This window comes from Diadema antillarum, unplaced genomic scaffold, assembly GCF_040938485.1.
Source record: "Diadema antillarum isolate AM-2024a unplaced genomic scaffold, OU_Dant_1.0 scf00000060, whole genome shotgun sequence".
NCBI classification, from domain to species: Eukaryota; Metazoa; Echinodermata; class Echinoidea; order Diadematoida; family Diadematidae; genus Diadema; species Diadema antillarum.
Genome location: NW_027270949.1, coordinates 3,184,168 through 3,196,119, shown reverse-complemented (window position 1 = coordinate 3,196,119; position 11,952 = coordinate 3,184,168). Strand labels below are relative to the sequence as shown.

The 11,952-nt window shown below is 40.6% G+C and overlaps 2 protein-coding genes across 2 annotated transcripts; one reads left to right on the top strand and one right to left on the bottom strand.

Annotated features, from left to right (window-relative positions):
- Positions 1 to 3,793, bottom strand: LOC139716080 (uncharacterized). The gene is made up of 4 exons (XM_071627634.1): positions 3,684 to 3,793; positions 2,358 to 2,428; positions 1,427 to 1,521; positions 1 to 663 (listed from the first exon to the last, which is right to left on the bottom strand). Exons 2-4 carry the CDS (start codon positions 2,401 to 2,403, stop codon positions 448 to 450), a joined length of 357 nt encoding a protein of 118 aa, XP_071483735.1. The 5' UTR covers positions 2,404 to 2,428; positions 3,684 to 3,793; the 3' UTR covers positions 1 to 447.
- Positions 3,794 to 7,391: 3,598 nt separating this feature from the next.
- Positions 7,392 to 11,543, top strand: LOC139716033 (G-protein coupled receptor moody-like). The gene is made up of 2 exons (XM_071627589.1): positions 7,392 to 8,125; positions 11,036 to 11,543. Exons 1-2 carry the CDS (start codon positions 7,392 to 7,394, stop codon positions 11,541 to 11,543), a joined length of 1,242 nt encoding a protein of 413 aa, XP_071483690.1.
- The last annotated feature ends 409 nt before the right edge of the window (positions 11,544 to 11,952 follow it).

Sequence of the window (11,952 nt, the reverse complement as noted above, 5' to 3'; positions counted from 1 at the left end):
TTCCCAGAGACCTACTGGGCTCACCACGAACCCATCAGCCATTTAATGCGAGTTGTCTCAGTGAAAGGGAAAATTTTAAAGCTGCACTGACACAAAAAGAGTATCCGAAACCTGACACAACTCACGTATGGACGCAACTAGAAGTGCGATCCTTGATGTCTTGCGATAAATTCGATCTTGTGATACTCTGGATCTCGTATTGTGAGAGGCACTTTGCCGCTATGTATAAAAAGGCCTCAAAGAGAACAACGAGAGTAGAATGAACTTGACCCTGTCTTCTGATCTTCCAAGTCATGTTCGTGATTGTCCACGCCTTTAAAAACGAATAAGAAATGATGCTGTATTTCAGCCAAGGACATGAACGCATGCTTGATGGAAATCTTTTGCTGCCTCCAAACTTCGTTGGTTAATATATAAAGTGTAGAAAGACATCACTGCTGGAGTTTCTTAAAGTTCATCTTTGATGATATTGTCCCTCTTCAGTCGCTCCATCAACCTAACCACGGCGTGCTCTATCGCACCCTGCTTGCTCTTGTAGTGCCTCGCCTTTTCGCTGATCCCGCTCATGATATCCCAGGCCGTACCGTCGTACACCCAAGGCTCCTTGAAACTGTGCACTCTGCCCTCAGCCTTGTATTTCACAACCCTTCCTTTGATTTCGAACTGTGTTAACAGACAGATAGGAAACAAAACGTGAAACATGTAATAATTATACAATGCATATTTCGAATACATAATTATGTAGACTACAGATCGATATAAATACATACATTATTTCAGGGCCGGATCCAGGAATTTCGTAAAGAGGAGGCGCCTTTAAAAAAAAAATCCTCTATATAATCAAGGGGGGGGGGGACCTCTTCACCATTTTTTCTTTTTATTTCTTTTGTTTTAACAAAAACTAAAGAGGGGGCGCCTGATGCGCCCCCTCTGGACCCGCCACTGTTACATCATCCAAAGAGATGAGAGAAACTGAAGTTTGCGACCTTAAATGCCTAAATCATCATCTATTCATATCTGTGGAATAGTTTTCAAAATCATGAGAACACGGGCAAGTGCAAAGAAATTCTAAATCGTTAATGACTGTTTTTGCGATAGTTTCAGGTCCCAAGTCCTACATAGACACAGAGAGAGGTGTAACAAGGCCCAGTGAAACAAACAATACACTTCAAACAACAATGGCAAAACGAAAATCGGATCATGCGCGGGTGAAGAAGTAAAATCATTGTACAGTATAAACCTTATAATGCATAAGCTCAATCAATTTGATTATCACTATCTACATACCTGTACTTTCAGAATTAATGCACATGTTTAAAATGCATTATATCCCTGTAAACAGACTGTCTGCCCCCACATTTCTCTCTCTCTCTCTCTCTCTCTCTTTACATTCATAAATACATTGTTTATCGCTTTTCCACCTCACCTGTCCTTCCTCGTTTGCTAGTGTCTTCACAATACCAGAAATGGTGGCGATAAGCTTTGGGTCGAGAGCCATTGTTTGCTGTGGTTGAATAGACACTGGAGAAAGGAGGAAAACAAGCACGCAAAGTAACTTATAGTGCTTTGAGATCCGGGTGTGTCATGTGTTAAAGTTTATGCAGATTTGAAAATCTTACATCAAAGGAAATGAGTTAAGACACTCAACAAAACAACAAGAACAGACAAACGTCCTTGCCAAAGTATATATACACCCACAAGAGCATTGTGGTTAAATATAGGACATAATGTACCATGCAATCGTCGTATAATAAAAAGGGAAGGAGAGAGGTGCACTGGAGCCGACCGGAATAACGGTGCTATTATGATAATAAGTTGTAGCAAGCTTCATGTGTGAGTTTCTTCAATTTGTCTCCTCTACAAATTGGTATTAAGTTTCGTGTTCATCGTGTCACTGCCGGCAACCAGGGACAGCTTGGTGGTAGTGTCGCTGCCCGGAAAGCAGTAGATGACAGGTTCGAGTCCCACTGGTTCGCTTTTTTTTCCCCCGACATGTTTGTTAATAAACATTACAGATCACCAGTTTCCAGTTGCGACCTAAACAAATTATTGCATTTGTAAGGGGAGACAAATTGAAGAAACTCACACCTAGCTGAACCTTGACCCCTCTGAATAATATCTTGCTTTCATTGTAGTAAACTTGCAATTGATTGACCGCATGATCATGTGCGACAAAGCAATTCTCCTATGTTATATCGAGAAAAAAATACCAATGCATGTATGTTACGATAGTCCAACACAATGACACATTATCTTGTGTTTATCTTGTAGAAAACTATAAAACCGAGGAGGGATATATGAGTAAGAAAGAGGATTGAACTGATGCATGGATCTGTACGGACAAATCTGAATCTTACCAAGAAGACAAATTGCAGAAATTAAGATGTATACTGCAGTCGGCATTGCCTGAGAGATGAAAGCTGTGATCCTGTTAAGAAAATAGTAAACACAATGTCATAATCATATCTTATACATTTTGTATTGGGGTGCTCGTGGACTGTTTGACTTTAGTAGGAATATGTCTTGTTGCAAGAAAGTCGAGTTGCAATTAATTGCAAATATCTATTGCAAACTTTGGAATAGATAGATCGATTGCAAATTGCAATTGATCGCAAGTCCCCGTTTCAGGAAGTGAGCTTGCAATGTAATTGCAATTTGCAATTGATTGCAACTTTGTTGCAACACCCTCTTAGTGACATAAAATTTGGATTCGTACACTGTATTTGAAATAATTCCGACCTTCATAAAAAAAAGACTTTCTGGGGACTTGTGACGACATCAAACTTGCAGCATGGTAACTGTAAAAGACATTCAGCCTCTTATATATTATGGTCAGATGACATAATGTAAGTGGCACTATAGAAAGCCAACAATAGATACGGAATAGAATATTTTTCTGATGGTCTCCCTTCCGGACGTTTCTAAATATGTGACTTTATTTGATGCATATTTGGAATGAAAGATCTGCTAACATATCAATCTATGCCATCAGAAAAAGAAATACAATCATGAAAAGAAGACTGTGTTGACCAACATAGACGATCACCATTTTCATGTGTGCGTGTATGGGGGTGGGTGTGCATATTATTCACACACAAGCTCAGCTCTCGGGTATATTTGACATTAGGCATACAAATGATTATGGCTTGTTAGGCATATATACATGGAGATACACAGATATATTTCAAAATAGTCACTATATTAGGAGCTACAGATTTTATTATACACCACGTATTGCCAACGTCGTAATGCATTGACGATGATGCTTACTAAAATCTCATCATAGAGTTGAACTGCGGCTCGGGGGGGGGGGGGGGGGGGGGTAATGACGATACACACGTACACTGTGAGAAAAATTAAGAAAGATTCAGACTATGATATACTCCGCTGCTTATACGTGCCACGCAGCTAACATTTACATACCGCACCACCATTAAGGCATCAGAATGCACATAAAATTTAATAGTGTACTATTTTTTTTTTATCTTAAGGAATTTAGAAGCATGTGGCATATAATATGCACATATAGACAGATACAGGTATATATAGAAAGATTATAGGTGTAGGCCTATATCTACGTACTATGTACAAACATATCACATAATATGACTGAGTATCATATGCCTATAAAATGTCACAATTAACGCAGTCATTGTATGAAGTGAACAGGTATAGATACGCACCTTTTCTCGTCCCTCGTGTAGAACAATGTACAGGAGAGCTCTCTACACTGCACGATCTATTGCTAACTGGCTTATGAATACACAAGCTGTTATAGAAGGATAACAATATGTTCTACAGTCAGCTAGCAGAGCAGTCATGGGGAAAACACGGCTTTGTCCAAGGAGTTAACGGGCATGAACACTGAGCTAAGTACATGTATCTCCCTCACTTCCTGGTGAATACACTGATAGTTCAGCACAGCGACTCGAGTGCCTCTTGCGTGAATAACGCAGCTGCATTTATACTCGGGCACCCACGGTCGGTCGCTGTGCAATGTGCAATAGGCTGCCACAGAGGGAAATCCCCGACCAAGAGACATCACGTAGTGTATTTCGACACTTCGCCACAGCCTGCGTTTTCTTATCTCTTTAACACAACTTTCAGAAACTGTTGCCGTTCCACAACTCTTTACATTGCTTGACGTCATTATGACTGTATGCTTTTATGAATGTTATTGATTTCCAATATATAGTTGATATTTCTAAACCCTTTATAGCATGTTAATGATCGCGTAATAACGGGGTAGGGCGCTAAAAAGTCAATTGCACTATCTTCAGCAGTACTCGCTTTGTAATTGTTTTGTTTTGTTTTGTTTTGTTTTTTCCACACGTGCAGTATGTGGTCCGAATACGGCCAGCGGGTATTCCCCACTGTAACCAAGAGCGCCGTGAATCAGCACGTATACGCTGGTCAAGGCACGATCACCGCAATTCACAGTGCTGACTTATGAAACGTCCACTCCGAAAAGGGGAATTTTCACTTGCACTTGTGTACACTTCCACTATTCACCATGATGCCCATGAAGGTGAACCGCATACAGACATAGGGCGACATGATGTCATGGGGCACTTACTTCTTTTGTTAGTTTGATAGTTTTCAGTTTCAAAAGGTCTCTGACCTTGCGCCACATTATTATAATTTCTGGGAAGCTATATTCCATTCTTTGGACAAGGTATTCCGTGCTTCCATTATCTCCCTTTTCTACTATCTCCCTTGTTTGTTCGGCTCGCTTCTGTATATACATCAACAGATCATATAGGTCTTGCTATTCGGTTCTGCACAGCGGCCAATATGAGAACATAAACCTATCTAGAGTCGTACAGCCCATTGGTGTGAGTTCCATCCCTTTGTGTTTTATTACCTCAATTCGATTTGAATACAAGACGCTTTGCAAATTGCTTCTCCCGGCTAGTAGGCCTATACCTCTCAGATCGGATAGGCTTGCAACCTTTCGATTTTCAAGAGAGCTGGTAGTCAAATGAGATTAACGACATTTATACGCAATAGTGGTTTCTTTTCAAAATACAATATATCACAAATATCTACTCTGTATAGATATACTCTTGACTAACGTTAACAATTTTGCGAGCAAGCTTGTGTCTGCGGTTCATTCGTCAGCAATCGGTTATCTATCCTCATATTATATGAAAGTCGTGACCTCGATGGTTAAACACGTATTTCAGCCAGAGACGTCACCTTACATTTATCCTCTCCTCGCTTTCATAAAGTCTCATTTCTTGTCATTTCTTGTGCCAATTTCTAATTCATTCTAACTCTTCTTTAATCTTTTCTCTCTGATCCTCTCTACATTCCATTGTCTCATATTTTCAACTCCTCAGCGCGGGTCTCTTTCACTCTAGTCATCTCCTCTTTCCTTCTCACCGCCCCCAGTCATCGATATACATGTATCTGCCTCTTTCTTTCATTCATCGGCCTCTTTCTTACACGGAGCAATCACTGAGAACATCTTCGTCCTTTCGACTCTATACAGATCGAGTATTGCTTTATGCAATATTCAGAAGTGTCTCACTTTAACTGTGTTTTGTTTGTGTTGTTTTCATATTATCTTGATTAATCTCAGTTCCATTAAAAACCAATCACACAGGTTACTAATTGCCTAGTAGTAGAATATTTCGAAATTGACGATTACATGGGTGAATTAATTATGTATGAAGGAATAATGAATCAACAATGAACAGAAGAATGAATGAACAAATAGACCTAGATAGATATAATGGAAGAATGGGTAGATAGATAGGCAGTAAGAGATAGATAGTAATAAATACAAACTCAATCCACTTAGTAGGTAAATAGAATAAAACATATTATGTCATCCCAAGTCCTTTTAGTCAAATTCCACAGACACGCAAACGTTATGGAATTAAGAAATGTACCTCTTATAATAGATATATTTGCTAAATGTTATATTGATCGTCACTTCGTAGAAGAAGAGCATATCTAGTGTTGTTTCAGAGCACCTCTGCGCCCCCCCCCCCCCCCCGATCCATCCAGCTAATTACGAGTCCACACAATCTCCATACCCCCACATAGAATATCATTACTCCTCGCAGTTTGTGTTTATGATATAGACCTAGACTTCAATTAGATTCATCACAGTTATGTTCTTATTGGTCTTGCTTCCCAACGTTTTAAGTCAACTCTCAGGAACAATAACTCCACGTCTGCAGAAGTGTCACCTTGAACTCAGGAAGTTCAGTTTAGTTTAGTTCTATTTTATTGTCCATTTAGGAAATTTCCCTACTTCCAAACCAAACAAATCGCGAAAAGCGAGCTCTGCCACTTGTCTGCGCACACTATATTAAAGAGGTAACTCAAATAACTCAATCCTGTGGAATTATTACGAATAGATTCTTTCTGTGTATAGTTATGGTACATAATATGCTCTATACAGTCCCTTTATAAGATATATCGATAGCCATCGTCAAATCAGTTTATTAAGGGGTCTGAATTTCCAGGCTAAGTCTAGATCAGCACGTCATTTAATTTGCATCCCAATATTCCAACACTCTAAGGGGCATCAAATTAGAGTACCACCCCGACGATTTGTTTGTAAATCAAAGACATAATTACATTTAAGGTCGAAGTGAATTTGCAAATATTGAGTTGATGAACTATTTAAGAAACTCTCTCGACCACATAAGCAAACAACGACAGTACTTTTGTTTGGATACTGTAATTAGACGGACCTATTGATAAGTTATTACGTTCCCTGTCTGCTATTGGTGGTAGAGCGATGAGAATCGATGCTCTCGACCTCCAACAACTCTCTCTTTGCAAAAGGTCTTCTTCACGAAAAACTGATTATAATTTCTCCTACGTTTGATTGAACACGATGATTTTCAGCATTCGAAATTGGTCGCTTTTCCAGTTCTGCGGGACAGCCTCATCAACTGAATAGTATTGACTGATACTCAGCAAATCAAAAAACATATAAACAGGTATTTGTTATTCTTGAAAATGTTTGAGAAATTTTAGTCCTTTCACTTTTCGTGATTTTGTACCAAATTCTGGTGTGCACAAACGGACAAACTCTAATCGTAAGGTCGCGACCATCGTTGCAACTAATTTCGTTAGATCGTGCAGCAAGGGACGACGGTGTTCGAGTTATAAATCTTCTAATCTTTGCATTTCAGTGTACCTGTATTTTGCTGCATATACTCTAGTAGTGATATTTTTATTGGTCTCTATGTTCGTCTAAACAATGCTAAAAGTTGGTCAGTTGATTATAAACGCCTGTTCTTCTCAACACTTATCATTTTGATGGATGCATGTTTCTCCGGAAATCCATGCGACGTCTGTCGGTGCAATTTGGTTCTTTCAAGATAGCAACGAAAACCGTTAAACAAAAGACGTGAGAGTCTCCCACGATGACGTCAGTACAGGAAAACGAAACGTTTTCTACCACCGAGTTTGAGTTCAACGACCCAGCCCAGAGACTCGTCCTTGCCATCATGTTCATTATCGTATCCGTGGTCGGCAGTCTAGGAAATGCCATCGTCATTGCCGCCGTCATCGCCTCCAGAAAACTGCGAACAATCACCAATGTCTTCGTGGTCAATCTGGCCGTTGCGGACTTCCTGACATCTATCACGGTGCCGTGGACGGCTGTGGCACTGCTCAGCGAAGGAGACAGCTGGCCTCTTGACCCATGGATCTGCACCGCCGCTGCAGCGATCATGTATCTTTGCGTCGGCACAAGTCTCTACTCCCTCGCGTCAGCCTCCATCAACCGCTTCATCCTCGTTACCAAGGGATACGCCACCTATCGGAAGACCTTCACTACGATTAATCTCATCATATGGATAACATTGATCTGGGTCGTCGCTTTCCTCTTTGCTATATTTCTGCCCGTGATCGGTGTCGGGCGCTTGGGGTACAACAGGAAGTATCGCTCGTGCAGTCAGAGCAGTGATCATCCAAAGGATGGCGTGTACCAACTCGTCCAGGCGGTCGGAATATTTCCCATACCGCTCACCATCATCTCTTTCTGCTATGGTCGCATCTTTTGCTTCGTTCGTCGGCACATCAAAGTGATGGACGGTCATACGTCTGCCATGGATACCAGGAAGGGTTACCATGGTAACCCCAGCAATACGACAAGGTAAGATGCGTAAAGTGGTCCATAATAATGGGATATACAAATACCAAAGTATACCACGATTAGAAACGTATGCCCAAGGTGGTAATGCAGATAAAACAAAATGAGGTGCCTACAGTATGACAACCACTTGAAGAAGAAAAAAAAAATGATTGAACTGTATATTCACTTTTAAAAATGGTAAGATAACATGAATTGTACATACTACTCACAGTTAAAAATAATGATAGCAACAGCGAAAAACTTGGCCTGCTGGGATTAAGGACTAAGCTCACAAAGTCATTAAAATGTTGTTAAAATTACTCTGTCGGTTGCTTTGAATATACTTTATTTCACTTTGGAAGATTAAAATAATCTCAGCTTAATCAAAATTCCGATAAAATGTGTACCTTTGCTACCAATAAAAGCTTAAAAGGGTCAAACTGCACCAACAAAGGAAGGTAAACGCATTGTGTATATACTTGTATATAACAATGCCAAACTATAACACCCCATAGTCTCTTGTTTGAATAGCGCTTTAATGTCAGAGTTTTTCTAATCAAGTGAGAACACAGTCTTTTATAGTTGCTCGCTTTTATGACGTTATAAACACGCTTCATACTTGCAGGGGTAGTTAATTAAAGCGATGGTGCTACTTATTAATTGAGCAAAAGTCATTTGTTTATCAGAACAATGCGTCAGTTCCATTCATGGGCGGAGGTAGTCTTCACAATGACATGACGCAAATCTCTCGTTTGAAGAGACTACACCCCAGTAAATAATGCCAGTGCATATCTTGGCAATCAATGACTTAAAGTCAAAGATATAAAACACCTGTTTCTTGACCCTGGCCTAATCTAAGCATCAGTCATCGCCACAGCGCCACAGGAGGGGGGGGGGGGGGCACCGCGAGAGGAGGAGATTGTTTTGGTTTTGGCATGGGCCATGTAGCTCCATGGTGCGTGTGTGTGTGTGTACGTGTGTGTGTGTGAGTGTAGACATTCAGCGTATGCAGACAGAGCATGCCTGTACTGTAGTGACCGGAACTATTGTCATTCCATTTTGCTCTCCCCCTCTCCCTCCCTCTCTCCCCCTCGCTCTCCCTCTCTCTCTCTCTCTCTCTCTCTCTCTCTCCCCCTCTCTCTCTTTCTCAATGATCCAGTCAGCAGGCTGATTGTAACCAGGGAGGTAGTCTCACCTCCCCGTTGTAACTCACTGCCAAATAGCACATTGTCAGCACCGGCAAACTGGCAATGCTCTCCTTCTTATTCCTGTATTTTCGTTATTTACGGGTCAATTTTTTTCGTTCGAAATGTAAAATGGATGACCATAGAATTTCTCAATAGAATATAAAATTGAAAACTTTAGAAAGGATAGAGAAAATTGAGTTCACTTTGAATGGTCTGCCACAGGCAGATATCCTTATCATGCTCTTACGTAATACGACAGCTGCTTTCTCAATGATCCAGTCAGCAGGCTGATTGTAACCAGGGAGTAGTCTCACCTCCCCGTTGTAACTCACTGCCAAATAGCACCGGCAAACTGGCAATGCTCTCCTTCTTATTCCTGTATTTTCGTTATTTACGGGTCAATTTTTTTCGTTCGAAATGTAAAATGGATGACCATAGAATTTCTCAATAGAATATAAAATTGAAAACTTTAAAAAGGATAGAGAAAATTGAGTTCACTTTGAATGGTCTGCCACAGGCAGATATCCTTATCATGCTCTTACGTAATACGACAGCTGCTGGAGTCATCAAACCCTGGCTTGGCCTCCAGGTTTGTCACGCCTGAGCAGAAAGCTTATTTGCAATGGACAAGTACTTCGACTCCCAACTCCCAAACGACAAATATACGCACCCCACTTTGGGTATTCCCCAGTTGGGGACTCGCCTCAAACGAGGGATTGACGGCATGATTTGCTACGCACAAACGTAGAAAAAAATCGAAAATGGTCTGATTTTAGACATAGGCATAGTCGAAGGGGAGTTCTGTTTTGTTTTGTTTCGTTTTGTTTTGTTTTTCCTATTGTCATTTAGGTGTCCTTTTTGTCACAAAATAGGGTTTCGATACTCAGGGAGGTAAGATTTACAAGAAAAATATGACAAGTTATAAAAGTTGATTTAATATTGTGTATAAAATCAAATCAAATTTGAAGTCTGTTTGACTGAATTCCATATTGTATTGAAAAAAGGTGTTTTTTGTTTTTTCAACTAGTGAAAGTAGCATTTACGCAAATGCCATCTAGGGTTTTGTGCTTAGTACAGAAAAAAAAATACGTCGGGTATCAAATATGTGACGTCCCTGGTGACGTCATGTAGTGATGCAAATTTGATGTGACGTAATACATATATATGTTACCATCTTAATTAGTGTGGAGTCAATTTCTGACGTGTTTGGACGCGGGTAGGTAGCACAACGCTGATTATGGTTCGGTTTTATATGTTGTTTTGATTTATTCTATTAAAGATAATCAATAAAGGAAAATAAGGAAGTAATTAAGAAAGCCACCGAACACGAGACTTCTACGTCCCATTTGAAGGACTGACTGATAAGATTTAAATGCCAATTAGAGAAATCGAGAACGAGAATCAGTTGTATTATTTTCAAACCAAATGAGACTGACGTTCGAAAGACTGTTAGGGAAATGAGAGAACTTATGTATTTTTCAACAGTTTGTAGGTAATCCTGTCACGTCCTGTGTTCCGTGAAGCTAATGGCTTTCTGTACCGAACCATTACCTGAACTTCAAATATCAGGTCAGGTCACAAAGTCAACCGACAGGTGTAACACTTAGATGTGTTTTCTAGTCACTTTCACTGCTTTTCTATCTAATTCTTTTGCTTTAAGTTGCTCTCTCTCTCTCTCTCTGTCTCTCTCCCTCTCTCTCTCCCATCTCTCTCTCTCTCTCTCTTTCCCTGTCTCATATCACAGCGACACCGTGCGTGAGCCCAAAGACAGACAGACGGAACGTGCGATGCCAGTTCGTGAAGCATCAAGCACGGTTGGTGTCACCATAGACCAAGATCAGGATCGTAGACCCACTACCCGTACATGTAAACATGTCAAGATGAGCAAGGACCAAAGGACTGAGTCGAGAATGTCTTTCGCAGGCCGGTCGAAGTCACAAGCTCCAAGCATGAAGCAGCGCCAAATTCAGATCACCACAAATATGTTCATCGTCGTCTGCGTCTTCGTCGTTTGTCTCGCGCCGTTTACCATCTGTCTCTTTTACAACGATAGTGATCCATTCATTCCCTACGCATCCGCAATCGTGCTGTGCAACTCGTGCGTCAACCCTTTCATCTACGCCACCAAGCATCCGGTCTTCAAGAGTGTCATGAAATCTATTGTGACGTGTCATTTCCATGAGATTCCCCAGCCGGCTAGATTGATGCATCACTTTACCACGAACCGAACTAGCATCATCGAATTAGAGTAGAGACATTTAACAGCCCCCTCCCTCCTTCCCCCATTGTGAGTAGTGTTTGAATATTGTACAAAATTGATATATATTAATATATATAATATATATATATATAGTGAGAACTTTGAGCAAAGTTCCAAAGTTGATTTACATCCTTTCGGTTTATGTCAGGTTAATGTGTGTGTGTGTGGCACACATACACACACTATAGCTTCTGACCACACGAGCAAAGAGAATAACGGGTTTGGGACGAACAGCGATCTAGGGCTTTCAATAGCTCAGTCGATAGAGCACCGGTCTAGCAATCCGGAGGTCTCGGGTTCGAATCCCGATGAAAACCCATTTTCTTTGCTCAAAGTTCTCACTATTTATTATTATTATTTGTTTCTGGTCAGTTTTCCCTTTCTTGTTTCAAAAAAATAAT